The sequence below is a fragment of the Dryobates pubescens genome, chromosome 8, assembly GCF_014839835.1.
Source record: "Dryobates pubescens isolate bDryPub1 chromosome 8, bDryPub1.pri, whole genome shotgun sequence".
Taxonomy (NCBI): Eukaryota; Metazoa; Chordata; class Aves; order Piciformes; family Picidae; genus Dryobates; species Dryobates pubescens.
Window position 1 is genome coordinate 1,014,371 of NC_071619.1, and position 21,250 is coordinate 1,035,620.

Genomic DNA, 21,250 nt, shown 5'->3' on the forward strand with positions numbered 1-21,250 from the left:
AGGCCAGCGGGCCGCGGAACAACATACGGAAGCTGCCGATCTTCCCGGTCCCCTCTGCGCTACGATGGCCCCAGAAATGGCTTTGATCCAGCTGTGCATGTCCTCCGGGCTGTCCGCCTGCGGCAAACCACAGCAAGCGTCTGTAGCGAGCGACTCGCAGCTCGGAGCGCGGCCTCGCCCTGCCCCAGCAGGCCCTCACGGAAAGCCACAGGGCTTGCCCGGACAGCCCCTCAGCTTCTACCCTGAATCTACTGTGGTAGCTATACAGTTATAGCAAACAACAAGCGTGGGTTTGTTACTTGCATACTCTAGGCTCAATTTCTTACTTTCAGTGAAGTGCCCACAGATCTTCTTACAGGAGATCTGCTGCCTCCTCGTAGCAGACTTTGGCCAAGGACATCACTTTTGGGTCTCTTAGCAGACTTTGGCCAAGGACATCAATTCCTGGACACTGCTGCACTTTACTTGTGTCAGTTATTTCCTGAGGAGTTGTAGCCAAATCAGAACTCTTCTGTCAAGGGTCAGCTGTACATTCACTTAGAACAGCAACCCGACAAAGATGCAGCAGATTAACAGTGAATACACCAAGAATGTGCACATCTGGGATGAAGACAGATAGAAACCTAAAGCTGTCTCCTAATTAGCTTGCAGCTCAATTAAATCACTGCATCCACCCAGTAAAACACATCTGCAACACATCAGTTCATTATGTTGAGCTATAGGACGGCTCACACTCAGCATCTGGCACCACCACCCCTAGCAGACTACACAGGTCTTGGTGCCCCTACAAGAGGAGCTCAAAAACTGCTTCCCAGGACTGTAGGCATTACATTCCTACAGAGCTAGGACAAGCAGATCTCTGTGATTTGTATTACAGCCAAAGATCCAGAAAGTGACCTAGGGATGCAGTGGATAGAGTGCATATGGTTACATGTTACCAAATAGGTGTTAAAAAAATAACCTCAATGTTGTTGTGCTTTAGTAGACACTTTAAACTGGCAACTAACCTGAGAACTCAGTTATACATACAAATTCAGTACTTCAAAATCAAAGATTTTAAATCCTGAGCTGACCCTACAGAATCTGAAGTCTCAAATGACAACAAAATCACATTGGGACTTCCTGTGGATTGCTACCGTGGGTTACCAACAGTTGCTCTGATGTGGAATATTTCTCATAGGCATCTTTCTGAAACCCATGGCACAGTTAAACACAACTTCAAAAGCCAACCAGCTCCTTGGCTTTGACTATGGCAGCCTCCTGGCTCTGCCCAAAGTTTAATAAAGGAATTACCTGCACATAAAAGGTTCGAGAAGTTGTTACAATTTCAAAGAGATTGTCTCTCATCATTATATCACTGCAAAGGAAACACAAACACACTTCAACAGCAAGCACAACTTTCTGTTTCAAGAAGACTCCAGGATGTGCAAGGGAGCCCCAGCATTTGTTGTCACAGAATAGTTTTGTTGAAGACCTTTAAGATCACCAAGTTCAACCATTCTCTAAATCCTGCCCAGTCTGGTGCAAAACCTTCTCCCTCAGCACCACATCCCTGGGCCTTTCAACACCTCCAGGGATGGGGATTCAACCACTGAAGAAACCACCACTTGCCCAAAGACCTTTGCATTTCTTTATCACTCTGCTACTGGGTCTTTGAGTAAATGCCAAGTAGAACAGCAACATTTCTTACTCATTTTAGTCTTGAGACTGTTTTTTATCCATAGCATGTTGCTACTCTATGTGCAGTTTTAATTGGAACAGCTCATGCTAAGTTTAAAGACATTTATTGTTCTAGTCCCATTTCTGTAACTTCCCACATTTTTGTGTTGTGTTTGCACCTAAGTGGTACCCTGCTAAAACCAACAGACAATTAATTAACAAATTGATTAGTTAAAGGCAATTCATTCCTTAGTAATTTGGTGGGAAGGAAATAGCAGGAGGAAGAGTGCTCTCACTTAAATAGTTAATGTAATGTTCTCTGAATGTTTAGAAATGATAAGCAGAATGGAGACTCCTACAGCTGCTGCTCACCCCAGACAGCACCCAGGCATCTCTGCCTCCTGACTGCATGGTACTCCTTTGTTCCACTCACATTCTGCTGACAGTTCCAAGTGTGAAACACACACTAATGCAGAACTCTCAACACCAGCTTTATGCACAAAACTGCTTGTTGTCCTCCAAGTGAAGAGCACCACAGGTGCATACATCACTTCCCCATTGTTCCCAGTCAGCAGTCTAGCCACAACAAAGTAGTGGTCGTCCCACACGACCACGTTAGTGCTGCTCTCCTCACCTTTGTTTGCATTCCTGAACTTTGTGGACCTCCTTAAGTGGTATAACTCTGAGAGGTTCCTTTTCCTGAAAAAGAGAAGAAAAAGAAGAAAGAGGCAAAAATATTTCAGTCAGAGTATATCCAACAACTACAACATTCTCCAAAGCCAGTGGTCAGAACAGCTGATGGCAGCAGACTTCTGTGAGACCTGGTGCTTAGGGACATGGTTTCTTGTGGACCCTTCAGTGCTGGGTCAGGACTTGGACTGGCTGAGCTTGGAGGTCTCGATGTGTTCTGTGATTTCAGTTACACTGTGACTACATTAATTTGCTATGAAATGCTACAACACAAGCTGCTCTGGTAACTGCACTGTGTGACATGGCTTTAAAGAAGATTAATTGTATCCTAGACTACAGGCAGTTAAAAATGCCAAGAACTCTGTCCTACCAACACCTGCAACAGCAAAGCGTTCTAAAGCACACCAAAATGCTGGTACTGCAACAAAAATGTGTGTTCCCATCCTGTCAAAGTTTGCCACAGCAGGGAAAAAGAGCAAGAACATTCAAACACTTTCACTTCTGCCACCCCAACACCGCCTCACACACAGCAGCAGTTTTCTGTGGTGGTTGTAGTGAAACACAAACAAACAACCACTTCTTTTAACTCCTAAGGTGTTTTCTTTAAGCAGTGTCACACTGAGCTACTTCAGCTTCCAGACAAAACAAAAGCTGACAGCTCTGGAATGACAACTTCCTCTACAGTTTCTATTATGCATACTGCAGAGATTTGTGTTTTTACAGCAGACAGCAAATAGCACCCAAACATAAGCACCCTCAAGTGTCAGTTTGCATTAGATCACTTGTCTCTACAGGACAACAAGTGTGCAGAGCAGAAAACTCAGTGTGTTCAGTTATTTTGCCCTTCTCCCACCCTGCTCTTCCTAGGTTCTCTCATCCATTACAACAGAGTTTAAAGTAACACAACAAATAGGAACTGCAAGATTGTTCCTGGAATACAGTCACCCACTGCAGTGAAGACCATAGCTCAGAGATGGTAATTTTCCAATGCTGCTATTGCCTAGATTCCAATATACTCCACCTGAAGACTGACAAGGGCTTCTCCTCTATCTGAAAAGAGGAGATCACAACAAAACTATAAACTATTACAAGCAGAAATTCCCAGAATTAAACCCCAAACTTCTTAACATTTTTGGTAGCAGAGAACTTGGATATATTTCTCCAGAAGCCAAACCACAGCATCTCAAGATATCCAGTAAGTCATCTGAACTCTCAGTGAGACAGCAGGCTGGCTGTCCAAAGTCACATCAAGTTAGAGCCATACTTGACTGAAGACTACTGGGAACTGAACAGCAGCAGAAAGAAGTTCTCCAGAACCAGAAGTCTGATGCTACAGTGGGTGAAGCAGACATCTATGCTGTAGTCTTTGCCACATAGGCACAACAAACAATTGCTATTGAACTTTTTTCCTGCATTTGTGTTACTGCCACTAGGAAGAGGAGACTTGTAGAAATGGAGCTCCCACACCTCACTGAAGTAATCATTCACCACTTGAAATCCTCAGGGGAGAGCACTTTCCCCTTGCTGCATTTGTAGGACATAAATAAGTCTGATGGAAGCATGTTTAAGTTGTTGCAGGTGTCTTTTCCTTGGTGGGCTCTGATCTGTAAGGTTTGCTCTCTCCAGCAGAGGTTACACAGCTGTCTAAGGTGTATGCTTCAGACCAGGCAGATGATCATGGCTTACAAAGACTGTATGAAACACGATGCTCACAGTCAGGTTTGCTAACCATTCCGTTCTTGGCTTAAGCACTGCAGTCCAAGGAAAGGACACTACATCCTCTGCTCAGGGCTTACTTCCCTGAAGAGGAGTGACACTCTCAAAAATGGAAAAAACCTCATTTCAGTACAAAGTGTGAAGCAGGATCTACTTCTGTTTGACAGCTGCTCTGTCCAACACCTTCCTCAAACTGCAGCAGGGGGACATTAGCTGAAGCAGAGAACACACCACTGGATTTTATGTTGTTCAACATAGCTGCAGCTGGAAAGGAGCATGAGGAATCACTGCAAGTGTCATGTACTCCTACCAACTTTCTACTATCCTCTCACACAGGACAAGGCTTCACTGGGACAGAATTTGCTTGTGAGTAATCTGCACTCAGATTTCTTTACTGTGAAATAAAACCAGAGGGTTTATTGTAGGCAGTGAGTCAGAACTCCGTTATGCTGACAGTTTAACAAAGATAATGATGTAAGGTCCTACTCCTGCTACTGTTGTATCCTCCCTCATTAAGAGTAAAGCAAAAGTGCTCTTCAGGAACAGCCTGAAATGTGGGTTCTGGACATTTTACATCTTCCAGTTGGCCTGCTAACTCATTTTTATTTGATTTCTAATACTCCACAACTCAGACTTCACTCCTGAGAAGCAGATTTTCTGCTGTTTACCAAGTGTGGGATTCCTTTCTAGGGAAAGCAGGCCATCTCTGGTACCAGCCACTTACACTTCTCAGTGAAGCCTGAAGGCTTCACATTTGGTCAGATTTGGTCAGAAGGCTCAAGAGAGATGATTGGGGAAGAAAAATCATGAAGCTGAAACAAACCCTCCAAGAGCTGCTTCCAAGCAGTGGAGATGTTGGCCTCTCTTAGCTGCCCTGGTGAAAGGAGTGTGTGGGAAAAGGTCCCATCACTTGCAAAATGAACACCCCATAACCCTGACTGAAAATGAAGAACTGCAAGGTGACAGCTTTTGTCTCTCCACACACTGACCAGCTGCTTCCAGAGCACAAAGTGACACAGGATACTAACACAAGAGCCAGGCTGGTCGGAGAATGCACCTTGCTGTGTATTACTGCTCCAGGGTGCCTTGCAGACAGCTTCCCAAGCATGGGACTAAAGCCTGAGTTAAAAGACACTTGAGGAATTTCTTTTGCTCTTCCCCATCATGAGAGGTTGTGCTAAGAGCTGCAGGAGCAACACAGCACAGTTTTCAAACACAAGTGTGTTTCTTCACATTTTCTTGGGACCATCACTGGAAAACAGCACACATTTAGGAACTTACCAGCTCAGACTTGAAATATCCTATTGTGTTTTCATCTAACTGAAAATACCTTCTCTTCCAGTTCTTCATCTGGTAAAGGGAAAAAAAAAATCAAGAAATACTTAGGTATTCCACATGTAAAATACACATTATCTTTTTGTACATTTAAATATAGTTATAATTGTAGTTTATGAGCTTGCACAATTCCTATTTGATCAGTAGCATTACATATATACACATACACACACATTCATGTACACATAGAATTCTGCATATTAAATGTTCCTTGTGTGCTGTGGATCTTTATTTAATGCTCCCCAAATAATTCTGCAAGACTCTACCCAATTTTTCTTTTTCCTTTGCTAACTGTAGTAATTAACAATCCTAGAAGCTATTATCTCCTGTGGTAAGAACTTTTCAATCTCCACTGAAACAATTCAGCAGCATGCTGAACATGAAGAGGCAGTACATTAAAGGTGTCTAGATTATTTTTAGCTAATAAAAGGAACATTACAAAAAGCAGCTTATAATCCAAGCTAATGTGTCTGAGGGCTCACAAAGCATGTGCATCTTGTTTGATCTGAACTATCTCTTCTGCCTTTAGCAAGGCATTATGTGAATAGTTCCACTTGTGTTACTCAGTTTGATAAGCTGTCCTGGTCTTCCTCTCAACTGACAAATTAGCTTTTTCTAAGCATTTCAGTGACTTTAGAAGGATGCAGACATTGAAATTCTGCCTCTAGAAGCATCTGTTTAGATGCTTCTAGTAAGTGAAATAAGGATCTCTACATAACTAGGATAAAAGAAGTCACAGAATGGTTTGGGTTGCAAAGGACCTTAAAGATCATCTAGTTCCATCCCCATGCCATAGGCAGGGACACCTCCCACTAGCCCAGGTTGCTCAAGGCCTCATCCAACCTTGCCTTGAACACCTTCAGGGAGAAGGCATCCACAACCTCCCTGGGCAACCTGTTCCAGTGTCTCTCCACCCTTAACATGTAAAGAATTTCTTTCCAACTCCTAGATGCGTGCATTAACCATAATGTGAAACTCTGTGCACAGAACTTTTCCTTTCCTACACATCAGAACATCTCCAACAACATAAAAGTGAAGAAAAAATAATGAAAAGAAGTAATAACAGACCAAATGAGTTGCAACTGGGGGAGAAGCCTTGTCTTTAGCCATTCTTAATGCTGTCAGTAGTACTGCAGTCACTGGCAATTCAATCTTTGTATTTGTTGGGGGTTTTTAAACCATCTCCTTGATAATCAGAACCACCACCTTAGGACTTGTGATTAATGAAACACACTGGTCTCAAACACTTACCACTGCTCCTTGTTTTACACAGTAGCCAGCTTTGATAATAGCATTATCTGGGGGGTGCTTGGCAGTGAAATAGGGAAGGTGACTTTGTGACCGTTTCAAGTAATTCCTGTCTCCCCCTTCACTACACTCACTGGTTTCTTCTTTCTAGAAAAGAAAAGGCAGGAAAATGGAAAACATTCTCAATTGGTTTTTAAGGTCAGCTTATAACTATACTATGTAGGAGATAATTTTACCACTCCAATCTCACAAATCTCTTTTCTGATTTGCATGACAGAATAAAATATTCCAGCTGATGTCTGGAGTACTAATAACACTCTCCAGGACTCTGGTTCAAGCTCCAGTTAGAAACTACAGTGTAACTGCTGAGTACTCTCAGTTATTGCCAGACAGTGAAGAATGTTACAGACCTGAACCCAAGACACACATGTGTTGAGTGCAAACTCGTAACATGACTTAAAGGGCAAAACACTTGGAGGTGGCTACAGCAAAGGAAAAGCTGCTTCTAGGACCAACTTCTATACAGCCCAGGTACATGCATCTCAGTCACATGACACCTACAACTTCAGCTCAGGGAAGTTCCAGAAACAGATTATAGGTCTTACTCTTCCCCCATGAGCTTGTCCAAGCTCTCCAGTTCAGTGAAGTTCCTAGCATCCATGCCATCTCTTGGCGAGGAATACCTTCTGCTTTATTGCTCAGAAGAACTCCCTCCCATTGTTTGATGGGGTTGTACCACTAGCTTTGTTTGAAAGCCCATACTGGAGATGGCAGTTTACATCATCCACTCCTGCCAGCTGTGACTTCATAGAGCTCTTGCATCCTCCCCCAGTCATCTCTTTTGCACGAGGAAGAGAACTAAGCCTACTGATTGCTCCTCATATGGAGATGATTCCATCATCTCCCTTGAAATCTCTCACCTTTCAGATGAGCACATAACAGGACAAGGTAATCAAGGGCTGGTCAAACCCAGGATTTACACAGCAAAAAAGATGTTTTCTGGTTTGCTCTTTATTTTCTTTTCCTAGTAACTCCCTATTTTTTGTAGGGTTACCATAGCCTAAGCTGATGCTTTCATAGCATGATGGCAGCTCTTTCCTATCAAAACTTGGATTGCTCTTCCCAGAATCCCTTACACCACATTTTATGTTCCCTGTATCTCACTTCCTATCTTGTTTGTGCATGTATTTCATAAAGGCCCTTCTGCAATAGCTGAATCTGCTCTCATCCTTACTGCCTCTATTAACACAGCGTACATGCAACCAGATGGCAGCCACAAGACAGAAACAACTTTGGCATTGGTGACACCAACAACTCATTTCACACAGAAAGATGGTTTCAGCATACTAGCTGATATCTGAGGGTAATAATAATCAGTATCTCTTTACAGTCTTGTATAATTCTCTAGAATCTTGCATAAAGGGAAGAAAAATTCCCCAAGCAGAGAGAATGACTAAAAGATGTATACCAAAGCGTCTGTCCCCTGAGCAAGGTGAGAAGCTGACAACTATACTGTGATACCTGTTCTTGCCTGCTCAAACCCAAGCTTCCTCTATCAATGAAGAGCCCACTTGTTTTAAGGGTATTACCTGGGTAGGGGTAATGATAGGAACACCACCAACAATCTCTGTCTTGTAAGAGACTTGCTTCTTCCCACCAGGGCTTTCTGCTTGACGGTTTGCATTATCCACTTGACACAGAGGATCAGACTGCTTTGGTACCTGAAAGGGGAGTGTGGTCATCAACAGAAGTCTTACAGAGACTTTAGAAGCAGCCTGAATCATTACTCAAGGGTTTCACTTGTCTTCAGCAGGATTTAGATGTTCTCTAACTGTGAAAAGCCTGGAACTTGGAGAGTTTCTTTAGTTCTCAGAAGGAAACTGGTGCCAGTAAAGGCATTTTGCCACTTGTCCTGCAGTCTAAACATCAATTCCAACTTTGTCCTAAGTGCTATACTCCATCTCCCAGAAGCACTGCTAGTCTGTAGAAGAACTGGCTCCTTAGTTTTCACTTGGTTTCAGTTCTAGCAGTAAATGCTAAGACTAGAAGTGCCCCAGGGCCTGGAGAGCTAGCACAGTAAGGCCACCACACAGGGCAAGAGCATTGGCTTTTGTCAAAGAGGATGCCTGAGCAGTGTGACATTTGCACTCACATTCCAGCACTTGGCATCATGACTGTGTGCACTGCCTCCATTAATCCTACCCATAGTGCTGAACTCTGCCAAATGACCCTAAACACCTCTTTCCAGCTATCATTAACTAGTGCCACATTTGAGAGAATTACCTAACAAAGCAATTAAAACACCACAGGAATTTAATTTCCCCAATAAGCATTTTGATGTCAAATGTGCACTGGGATTTATGAGTTAGCTTGTAAGCATTTACTGCTTGCACAAAGAAAAGCACTAGCTGGCTACCTAAGACACTTTCATTCTCTCTTAGAGTAAATTTCAAGTGACTTCAACAGGCAGAGATCCAGTCTCACAACAAAACATTCTAGCCAGCAGCCTATTGGATATGTACCCAGAACCTCCAAACTCCTACAGAAAGAAGGGACACAAACTGTTGTTACACAGGGCAACCCACACAAGACTGTGGCACAGTGGAAACCCAAGGCTGCACTCATCAAGACAAACACAAAGCTACTTCACAGCCTGCTCTGAGTCTAGGTCCTGCACCCAGCACTGCTTATTTCACAAAAATCCCCAGCCTGCAGAGAAGTACAAACAGTCCTGAGAGCACAGATGTCACATTGGGACAGCCTCCCCCTGGCTAAGGGAAGGTGGCACTCAGCAGCTTGCTCTGCTGTGGCCTCAGGCTCATTCTCTCACTTCCAATGTCCCCTCAGCCTTGCACAACACCCAGCTTAGCTGACACGGGTACAAGGTGACTCCAGTTACAGGCAAGCCTGGTGCTGAAGGGTAAGACACTCCTAGTGCACATAGCTCATGGGCCTCACCCTTTCAAGGGAAGGGGCCTGTAGCCACAGCTTTCTGGGCGAGTGCCTCAGCTGTCACAAACTCCTCCTTGAGGCATCACAGGGCAAAGCCACAGCCACCTTCTCCTCACATGAATGCAATTTCAAACAGGTACACGATGTGCTGGGCTGCAAAGGTTCAGAGCTGCTTTGGAATCCTCAGCACTCAGAGTGCTGAAAACATGCAACAGCTCTTGGGAGATTACCATCTACAGCACATGAAAATTAATAACTGAATGATCTTCATGACTTGATTAAGTAATTTGCCACACTAAATAACCTCTGAGCAGATGAAGAGTTCAAAGGCTTGCTCCTTCAAAGGCAAAAAATGAGTAATGATTTCACCAGCCACTTAGGAGGCAAGTTAAACACATAAATAAACAGCTTTCAGACTAAATTCTCATTTGATGCAATTAATTCTTATTCACCCCACTTCTTGAAGCAGCAACAATTCCAGCCTGGCCGTGGTGTGGCCTCCTGAAAAACCCAAATGAGAGGGCTTTGAGCTTCTGGGGTTGTTTATTAGTTACAGGCAACATTTTTATAGCTCCAAAGAAAGAGCTCTATTAAAATAAGGCAGACAGCTCATGGAAACATCCTCCCATAACCCAAGAATGAGAAAGATACTGCCAGTCAGTAGTGTACCTGTACTTGGAGCCCCTTCTTTGTAAGGCTGTGCTCTCAGAACAGATGATGTCAGCACTTCCCCAAAACTGAAGAGACAATCAGCCCATAACTTCTGCCTCCTGAAATAACTGAGGATTCTCCCTGTGTGCTAACAAGCTGTCCTGCTCCAAACTAGGGAAGTGATTTAACCCTTATCAGAAGAATGCATTTGGGTGTCCTTGAATGGCTGGTACCTGAAACCAGGAGCAAGGCAAGATGTGTGTGCTCGGTGCTTTAGTGGTACTCTGAGAAGTACAAACTTTTGACACCAGGGGAATCACAGCATTGCCTAGACTGGAAAAGACCTTCAAGATCATCGAGGCCAAACACTAGCCAAACACTGACAGGTCCTTGTCTAAACCATATCCCTAAGCACTACATCTACATGCCTATTAAATGACTCCAGGGATGGGGATTCCACTACCTCCCTGTGCAAGTTATTCCAACACCTGGTAATCCTTTCAGAGAAGGAATTCTTCCTAATATCCAAACTCAACTTCCCTTGATGCAACTTGAGGCCACTTCCTCAGGTCCTGTTGTGTGTTACTTGAACAGACCAGCCCCTGCCTCTCTACGACCTCTTTTCAGGAAGTTGTAAAGCACAATGTGGTCTCTCCTCAGCTTCTCTCTCTTCACTGCTTGCAAGTGTCTTCTGGATGTTTCAGTTCCTCTCAAGTATGTATAGTTAATGTGAAATTATTCAAACCCACCATATGTGTAGTGAAAGAGAGGACTCACAACTCTTGTTTCACATTTTCCTTTGGAAATTGGACACTCAAGTTTAGGGGGAGTTCTGTACAGTTTTTTCCCAACTCTTGGAAAGCCAAGCCCAAGGCTTGTTTGTAGTGATTAAGAGACTAGGCTCAAAACTGGAGGCAAAGGTTTGAACTCCTTGAGATAGTCATTGCCAAGTATCAAAAAAAGCACTTACTGTGATTTTGGTAGCTTTGTTCAGAACATTTACCCATTCAACCAGGTCTTGCTGATCATTGGCTTGTAGAAAGTATTTTCTCATCCCTGCATTCATAACTGTGGAAAAGCAGTAGGAGAAGTTAACACCAGTGACACTGAAGAGCAAACACAACACCAGCATCAAAATATTTGATTTCAGATGGAAAGCAAGTTGAAGTACTGAAGCTTTCTGCTGCATTGCTTTCTAACAAGTGACTTTAAGATCCCTAAAGCATTTGACAGGCTTGCTTTAGTTTAAAAAACCCCTTTCTCTTTTTCTTTTCTGTTTTTTTAAGCTCTCCATTTAAAGAGCATCATAGAGAAATTGTTACATTATTTTCATCCCACAGAAACAAAGCCTTGAATTTTAGCAGCCATTTCTACAGTTCCATTTCCCTTTTCTCCATTTCCCTAAGCAACAGAAAGTTTTCTGTTTGGGGACCTCCACAACTTCTCCTTTGAGTCCAGTGATCAGTCACAACAAATCCATGACCATGACTCTGATCACTCATTTTACTTCTTTTTTTATTAGTTTGTGGAAAGATCAGTAGCAAGTACCAAGTATATGATGTGCAGGACCAAACCACTTCAAAAGAGACACAAAATAAAACTCCATTGTGCTTAAGTGGCTTGGCAGAGAAAGTCTATTTTTGACTAAGTTTCTCTCTCTACCTGGCAACTCCAGGCAAAGCTTTATCCAAAAAGCACAAACATTCCTGCACAACAGCAGAGAGGGGAAAAAACCCAAACCAGAAGGGAAGTAGAAAACACATAGTTGCTTTTCTCACAGATGAAGAAATTAACTTGAAATTAATTTTTAAGGTGACCAGTGACTAAAATATTCCCAGCAACTGGAAGCTTTACAGCTGAAGTCTGAACAGATCTCCCTGCTCTGCCTAGAACATGACAGTTCTTCAGATGTCCCCAGCAGCAAACACATGCCAGACACAGCCACTTTTTTCTCCTCTGCCATCTTTCTTCTCAGGTGTATAGTTGGAAGCCAACAGAAATTCAAGATAGAGAAGTGCATAAGGAGTTGTTTCAGACAACAACTCTTGCTATTTAAACAAATAGAACATAAAGGTCAGTTTTTCCCCTAAGAGTAACAAAACCATTTCAGTAAATCAGAAGTATTAGAGCCTTTCAGCCAGCATCTTGGATCATGAAGGCTTTTCAGAGCTGGCCCACTGATAGGAGCAACTTGACAGCCAACAAAAGCAAAGCCCTCTACAAAGCCATGTGCAGAGGAATCTGTAGATGGCACTGAGCTGACACACTAAGTACTAGCCTAGAATCCCTGAAGCCTTACACAAAGGTGATTTCCCAAGTGTTGCAGGAGCTCCAGCACAGAGATGGTGCAAGTCTGGAGGAGCTGCCTTCCCTAGGCCTGTAGAACACTGCACATGGTAGGGGACACTTAACTGTCATAAAACCTTCAGGCTGTTTCAGCACCCACATCTGAGCTGAAACTCTTAGGTGAATGGAGCCATAAAGAATGGTTAGCCATAAAGAGAGAGCTGAGGCTGAGTCCAGTTTCTACACATGGCTTTTGTGAATGCCAGTTGCTCGTCAAAAGAATCACAGACTCACAGAATTGCTTCAGCTGAACCTTGAAGACCACAGAGAATCTGGGATTATGGCAAATGCTGGACTAATGACTTAAAAGAAAAATCTCAGAGAGATCACAAGGGGCTTTTATGACTATCTAAAGCTTTACTTGAGTTTAATTATCAATAAAACTAGAAGGTACCCCAAGCAAATTCTTTTTCTTCGGTGCAACAGCAGGGGTTGGAGTTTAATCAGGGAGCCTTGGCTGAGAGCATTTTTAGATCGAGTAAATCAACTCTTTCATCAGCAATATAGATTATGATAGTTAAACCACCCCTTTCTAGAGCTGCCAGGCATGCCCTCAGTCTGAAAACACCCAGCACTACTGACCAGCTTATTAATGCCTCAGGAATTTCAAATGTCTGAAACCCAGCTCTCACCTACTCCTCATTAAGCTGCAATAAGAAAAGCCACAGAAGTCCCTTAGAAAGAAGCCAACGTTTACATCACACTACAGCAGAAACAGGGAAATGAAGCTGGTTTTAGCTCCCAGTAGTATCCAGTAACAGCACTGCAGAACATGATCTTTGTTGCAGATTTCTGAAGGCTGTGCTTGATACAGATGCCACAGGAAGGGAACTTACCAAAACAGAACTCTGCCTTTGGCCTTAGCTTAGTTGCATCGCTAACCTAGTAGGGAAATGAAGATCATCAACACCACTGTGCATAGAGAAATGTACATCAGGTATCACAATTTCCTCCCTTTCAAGTGGCAGCATTTGAAGATTAGCAGGATAGCAAGCTTGTTAGGTGCAAAGACATAGAACCATAACAACAAATGCTCCATGCATTCAATCCAAGGCGTGCAGCCTATGGCCGACGTCACCTCCAGTCATACATTCCCGTTCCTCAATTTTAAGGATTCCTCACCACAGAAATGTTGAAAGCTGACAACATCACACTTCTGTTTGCATTCTGAAGTTCTACATTTCAGCTGAACTAAACAATCCAGGGCATTTCATACTGTCAAGGCCATCAGCTGTATTTTGGTTCATTAACACAAAAAGAATGGTTTTCTTCGGGGGGCTCTAAAACGTTGCAGTGTTGGAGGAGGGATGCAGGTGCCCTGCTTTGTTGGTATTTTTACATTAGAAACCATTCCTATCAAAGGTGGGGAAGAAGGCAAAGCAGCCCCACATCAAAACCTTTGTTTTGTGGCCAGAAACAAAAGCCACATACTACATGACTAGAACTACAGCAAGTTACATGTCCACACGCTTGAGCTGCCCTCAAAGCTGCACACAGGTGCAAAGGCACAGGGGACCATCCCTGCTCCGGTTAGAAGGGGGATACAAGACTTCAGATTTCTTAAGATGACAACTGTGAGCTCTGGGGCAAAGTAAGCAGAGGAGGAGGAAACCAGGAAGGACATAAAGCAAGTGCCCACAGACATTTCTGTACTAATGATATAAGCAGCATCAATAACATCTTTTACAAGAATTAAACCCCAGAAGAAGGGAGGTGGGATGATGCAGCATGACAAGAAAAGGAAAGAAAGGACAAGAAATGAGCAGAAAGGCAAGAGGAGGCCAATTATTCGTTAACAGGTTCATCATCAAGTTATTGGTTAGTAATTTATTTGCAGCAGATACTGCCACAATTTTACCTATTGACACTTTTAGTCCAGTCCTCTTCCAGGCATTTGGGGGAGTGTTTAGAGAGTACAATGAACTGAGCACTTCCTAGATGTTTTTCTGTTCTATTTACTACAGTTCATCATTACTTCCAAACTATCACACCCAGAGACTTATCTACAGAGGCTTATTTAACTTCATAAATGCCTTGTCTTTTCTCCAAGACTAACTGAAATTTAAACACTCATAAAGACCTGAAGCAAACACTTCAGAAATACTAATTCTATGCAGCACAAAGAGCTGTCATTTGAAATCACAAGACAAGCCTAGGCAACAACCAGTCTGTTCTTATTTTAACTTGATACCATTGGAGTGTTTGCAGCACTTCTCTAGAGACTCAGGGGCAGCACATAAGCAAAAGCTTCCCAGGTGCTATGGAAGAGGCATGTAAAACTGTCTAAAGTTGAGGCCCTCAGAAGTGGCCCTTGGTAGATAGCAGCAAAGGTCTAGCAGTGAGTGTCCTGGCTTACCTTTGAAATATAGGTAAGTTTGATGACTCCAACAGGTGGAGATCCAGAAGGAAGATTCTGAAATAAATGACATGTTCCAAAGTGAAACTTGTTTATTCTCATATCACAGTCAGTGTTTACATCAAAAGCAAATAATTGCAGCACCAAAAGGAAACCCCTGCGTGGCTTTATAGACAATACACAATGCGTGCTCCAAACAGGATCTAAACTGCTTGTTTATTATACACACATCTGCTAATCACCTAAAAACAGAACCACTGCTAGAAACAATACAAACAGTAATTGTTTCAGGGCTTTCTGTATTTTGCTAGAGGAAAAAGGATTCTTGCAGGTCTGCATCCAGGAAATCTGGGAAGAATACTTTTTCCTTAACAGATGTTGGAGTCTGCTGTGTTTTAAGCAGGGCAGGCGGGAGGGACAAGAAGGGACACCCATCTCTTATGTCAGAGGCTTCAAAGGCTGCCTCAGATTTTTCCCAAAGGGACTGGAAAAAGAGCTGTTTTCAACAAATAAATAAAGCAAGCAGTCTTCTCATTTAATTTTAAATCTCTTGCAGGGGAGGACTCTGATACTTCCTAAAGCTGCAGTTAAACCTAACTGCATTTACTTAGTCCAAAAAGGAGCCATCCACTGCTTTGAATCACAGAACTGTCAGGGTTGGAAGGGACCTCAAGGATCCTCTAGCTCCAACCCCCCTGCCACAGGCAGGGATACCTCACACTACAGCGGGCTGCCCAGAAGCACATCCAGCCTGGCCTTCAAAACTTCCACACTAGTTTTACCATGTACTTTACTACTCACAGCAGCTAGTAGCCCAGAAATACAACAGCTGAAAGACTTGACAGTCACAAAAAATGGCCAACTTCCTGACAGTCTCCTTCATTTTATCCCTCCATATAAAGTGTTCCAAACAATTTTTCCTCAATACAATTTTGACTTTTCAAGTGGCCCTTTGTGTTACAGTATCATTCCCCCCCATAGGCTTCTCTGGCAGCCATTACAATGGAACTGCATCTGCTTGCTGATCCTTCCCCCAGCTCAAGTGCCCATCATTATTCCATTCCTTGGGAACTTTGCCATCGCAATGAAAAGCCTCATACTGGCCACAGAGTCAGAGAGACAAATCATTGGTGTGTCCTCCATTTGTATCTCAACAGTAAGAAGTAGGTTAGGCTTACTATAGACTAATAAGACTGACATTCGATTCACCAAGTCTGTCCATTCTGTCCCAATACATTTCAGTTTTGCTTTACTTGAGTGCACCCCAGGTTTTCTATTAGGAGAATGATGTGTGGTTAACAGTGGCATTTAAAACACTGTTTCTTTCAACAAATGAATTGTATTCACAGACACAAATGGAGCCCTTTTACCAGCAACAAAGGGCCCAGTGACATTCTGCACACACCTCAGCCTCATCCTGTATGAGGAGTTTTATCACTTCAAGGATTAAGAACAATCTCCACATAGTGGCTCTGTGAAAACTGTCCTTCTCCAAAACCAAAGCAGTGGAAGACAATCAAGAAGCTTCAGCCTGCCTCTTGCAAGGTAGCCTTTCATTTGTACATAGAAAATGAGGAAGCCTAAAGTGAAAGCTGTAAGAGGTGTGTGCTGCATATACCATTAGTCTTAACTCTTGTGAAGAAATGCCATTTCTGCAGCATTTCAAGTCTTTGCCCATGTGGCCTGGGTGTATCACAGGAGAAACTGTAAAGATAATTGCTTCATCCCACTCACTGAGATCAAGTGCTTGCAGCCTCTCTTTCTTCCCATCAATCTCCCTTTTTTCTGCTCAGTAAGAACTGCCACGTGGTTCGATCACAAGTCACGTTCATTGAGCTGCACATCATTTCAGGGCTTGTTCTGCTTCCTTTGAACAGCCAGGTTGTGCTGCATTTGAAGTCTGGTCTTTCTGGCAAAATGGTACATGAAGATTCTGCTGGCTGACACTTGGCAGCTGACCTAGATCCTACACTTTTACCGTCTCTGTGCCCAAACCTGAAGCAATTATCTGTTCTCCTCTATGCTAGAAAACACAGTGATGTGTGTACTTTGCAGAAGTAGCATTTGTATAAAGGATGCTGTCCATCACGATGGACACAAGCTCTTCTCATTCACAGACCAGTCATGGTGTGCTGAAATTGAAGGCATCCTTAGAAATTGCTTTTCAATGACTGATTCTGCTGAGGTAAGAAAACTACATAACTACATACTTGCACACAGGGTTTGAGGAGAATTAAATTACCTGTGTAGTAGAACTAGTATGTGATTTGGCTCATCTGGTTATCCTGTATAGCACTGGCCTAGTGCCTGTGGGAACCTGCAATGCACACTCAAGATACTTAACAGGAAACAAATATAGCTCATCACAATGGGTTGGATTGGTTGATGGGTTGGATGCGATGACCTTGAAGGTCTCTTCCAACCTGGTTTATTCTATTCTATTCTAATTCAGAGCTAATTACTGACTTTAAGTGGGATCAAACTCTCACTTCCCTCTGTTCCCTGTATCCCCTGCCAATATTGAGATTCCATACATTGGCAATTCATTTATGTCCAAGTTGTTTGGGAGGTTTTACTATTAAGAGTAATGGGTAAAGTCCTAAAGGAAAAAAACCACAGTTCCTGTTTCTATTTAAGAGGCTGCACAGAGGAGCAAAGAAGAAACACTGACTGCAATTACTGCACTCATGGAACTGTTTTTCCCCCTCCCTTCTAGGACCACGGGCTAACACCACTTTAAACTCACTCTGTTAAAGTATCTCAAAAGTGGCAATTGGTAGAAGCCAGAAAACTCTTGCCAAGAACATCTCACCTGTGGGTTATCCATGTACCACACCAGGCTGTCCTCCCTGGTGTCCAGGATGAAGTACCGCCGCAGGAACTTGCCACTGTTCTCATTTTCTTCAATATCTAGGAAACCACAGATGCGATTCTGGCGATCCACATAAGGCATTGCTGACCCTCAACATCACACTGCACAACACAAAGCACAGACATTCAGCAAAGTTCCTCATTACTGATTTTAAGGCTCTTCTGTGCCTACCCATGACATTTTGAGCAGTTTCAACCACAGCTTAAAGAAGTTTCTACAGAAGAATTCAGTGAAGTGTAGCTGCTCCCCCACACCCACCCCTTAATTTTCACATAGGTCATTCTCACTTCTTGGAGGCATCTCTCTAAGGTTCCTAACACCCCAAGTGCAAAGACACAAGAGCTAAACAACCCATGAGCATGAAGACTAGCTTTCACAAGATCACCAAAGAATAATCAGAGATTCACCTCCACAGCTAACACCAAGTCAAGACAACTAGGTTTAGACTTCCTTCTTGGACATTGCCTTTGATGGTCAAGAAAGGAACTTTGTATAGCAGCTCTACTGTCCAGAGGGATTCCTCAGATTTTGTTAAGGCAAATTCAACAAAAGGCTTTTAGAAACACTTCACATTTTCCTGTTCTCCCACAGACAGAACTGGATGCTAACAATGTCTAAGAACAGACATCTTTTCATCCTTGAACAGTCAGAGTGAAGCAGCAGAGATGTGAACACGCTTGCCACACACAACCGAAATCCTCAGCCCCCACATGCTACTAAGCTTGAGGCTGGCAGGCTTTTTATAAATTTGGGGTGGTTTGGGGATTTTTGGACAGTTTTTATTTTGCTTTAAAAAATAACTACAAATCTGTCCTGCTGACCACCTGTTCCCCTTTTGCCTGCTTCACCTTTTACTGCTCTGCCTTACTGCAAGCTATTGGCCGCCCTTTTTACCTGCTCCCTTGTCCTTTGCAGCACAGCCATCTAACTCAAGAGCCAGCTTTAAGAGCAAAGATAAATTTGCATGTGCATCTAGAAATTGCAATAAAGCAAGAGTTAAGCATGAAAGAAATCAGGCTGATGCCAATCTTTGTTACAAAACTCAGAAAGAGTACATGGCTAAAACTATGAACAGGAGCCACAGAAGGCTTAAACACTTCACACATTGTGAAACCTCTTCCAGCCTTCCCTGGGGAATGTGCAAGTTTCTTTTCAATATTTCTTGAGCTTGTTTACCTTTCCTGCTTCCTTAATTTATTTGATTTAAATATAGTTATAAACACACACAATGAAGCAGATGTCTGATAACTATCTGCAGCTAGCTATTGATACACCCCAGTAAAACACACCATACGGTTAAGCACTTTGGAAGCGTGGATTTTGAGGAGTCAGCTCTCCAGATAAGCACACATTTATTTTTGAGGTCCAGATATAGGAATATCTATTGATAGATGCTTGCATTTACATCTGACAGTTTAGAGGACTAATTAGAACATTAGGCAAATTTTGCTTCAACTACTTTGCAAAGCAATTACTTTAACACCTAGTATCATGAATCTGATCCTGTAGTAGAAGAATTTCTAGTAAACAGTTTTAAGATCAGACATTAGGAAGAAATTCTTCCCTATGAGGGTGGTGAGGCAGTGGAACAGGCTGCCCAGAGAGGCTGTGGTGGCTCCAGACCTGGAAGTGTTCAGAGCCAGGCTGCATAGGGCCTTGAGCAACCTGGGCTAATAGCAGGGAGTCCCTGCCCATGGCAGCAGGGTTGGAACTAGATCTCTAAGGCCCCTTCCAACTCAAACTATTCAATGATTCCATGATTTAACTCAATCTGTAAACTAACCTGTTTTGTGCCCAACACTAACACCTGCTGTGAACTCAAGTCCAGTACATGAAGTCTGGCAGCAGGGACCAGATCTAACAGTCTCAATCCAGCAGTGCTGGCAAAGAAGAGCTGCAGAGATTGCAGTATCACAGCAATGGCTGCTACAAACGCTGCTGCTTTGGGTTTCTTAATCTTAGCCATTACATTCTAAAGCCAAAGGCAGTTTTGTGTACAACAAACTCAGCACACTTGTTTGAGAGGCAAGACATTTTCTATACAGCTACAAGGACATTAAATGTCTATAAACCTTCCATTAAGGGCTTGATTGATTTGGTTTTCTTTCTGCCTCCAACAGGCAGAAGACTCCACATTCAAGGTCTTGATTGAATTTAACTCCTCAAAGGAGTAGCAAACTTTACTAGGGAAATCTCAATGTTCTTGCTGTGTTCCTCAAATGCAATACCACAGACCTAAGACAATTTCTGTAACCCAGTTATAAGTAACAGCAGGAACACCTAAGCACTCTTAAGACAACATTATGATGATAACAAACCTCCGTCAGTAATTCACATTCTGGCTCCTGGGATCACTTTACACAGAGGCAACATCTCACCATGACCACATCTGCCATGAGGAGCGAGCTCAAGGGTGGCTGCTCTCTCAGTCACACCTTAGGCTGGCAGAACTTGGCAGCACACATTGCTTTCATTTAAATAAGATAAAGTGTGTCCTTTACTACTGTTGCCCTAAGTTGTGCCAGGTGGTCTCTCAGCAACATATGGCAGTTCCAGGACACCGTTGCAGCCTAACATCATCAATTTTTGATGCCCAGAAAAGCCTTGTGCTTAAAAAAGGCAAATATTGGAGGCTGGTTTGCAGTTTGGGGAGGCTTAAGCTGGGTCCTCTGCAGGTGTGAAGAAAATGAAACAGGGAAAACTTGTGTTTTAAATACAAATTGATTAAGAATCATTGACTAAAATCAACTGGCTTTTCAAAGCACTTTTCTCCTACAGGAGAATCTGTGCTTCAGAAAACCTTCTAATAACAATGACAGGAAAGTACTCCTAGTGCTCCATTCCGAGCATGCAATTCACTGCCGCTGAACTACTTAACACTTACTTCCCCACCTGGCACAGGACAAAATTGAGCAGCTCTCAATTGCCATTAAGTCAATTTGTAAGTAGGAAAAAAAAGCCCTAAACTGATGGATTTTCTGCTTCAGAGTAAAACTAGCTAATTTCCAGTCTACAAAATGATGCTATTTGCAGTTCTTTGGTGCTCTGATAAAAATACAGGATAAACTATCATTCAAGGTTTCAGTGGTGCAACTGATGCTTTCCTCCTATCAGTCCAACATTCCTCATGGGATTACTGATGCTACCAGATGGAGGGTCTTACAGAAAAAGTGATTAAAGCCACTCTAACTTTACTGTAAAACTGAAATCAAGCCAAGATGAAATCATGCAATTGCTTTCCAGTTTTAAGAATCTGCTTTCACCATATTACACCTTGGCACGGTTCCACTCTAATTTAATACCAATTGTGTTCAGCATTCATTGAGGAACCACAATTTGTAATGGGCATTAAAAAAGAAATCAATTTGTGCCTTTCTCCCAGTTCCTAAAGCACTGAACACACACACACACACACACGACAGAGC

The 21,250-nt window shown here is 42.9% G+C and overlaps 1 protein-coding gene across 11 annotated transcripts in view; it reads right to left on the reverse strand.

Annotated features, from left to right (window-relative positions):
* Positions 1-21,250, reverse strand: part of PLEKHA1 (pleckstrin homology domain containing A1) — a 38,560-nt gene that overhangs the window by 5,242 nt on the left and 12,068 nt on the right. For 5 of the 11 annotated variants that reach the window (XR_008462356.1, XM_054163210.1, XM_054163209.1 and 2 more), the window contains exons 2-11: positions 17,766-17,926; positions 14,954-15,010; positions 13,434-13,479; positions 11,222-11,319; positions 8,238-8,369; positions 6,652-6,795; positions 5,347-5,415; positions 2,294-2,358; positions 1,294-1,357; positions 28-117 (exon numbers count right to left, since the gene is read on the reverse strand). Coding sequence is in view for 10 of the 11 variants with exons in the window: in XM_054163210.1 (XP_054019185.1) it covers positions 28-117; positions 1,294-1,357; positions 2,294-2,358; positions 5,347-5,415; positions 6,652-6,795; positions 8,238-8,369; positions 11,222-11,319; positions 13,434-13,479; positions 14,954-15,010; positions 17,766-17,906 (906 nt within the window). In the remaining variant the exon portion in view is untranslated. Of the gene's footprint in view, positions 1-27; positions 118-1,293; positions 1,358-2,293; positions 2,359-5,346; positions 5,416-6,651; positions 6,796-8,237; positions 8,370-11,221; positions 11,320-13,433; positions 13,480-14,953; positions 15,011-17,765; positions 17,927-21,250 lie in introns of those variants that run through there. The other 6 variants (XM_054163213.1, XM_054163211.1, XM_054163215.1 and 3 more) reach the window with 3 other exon arrangements.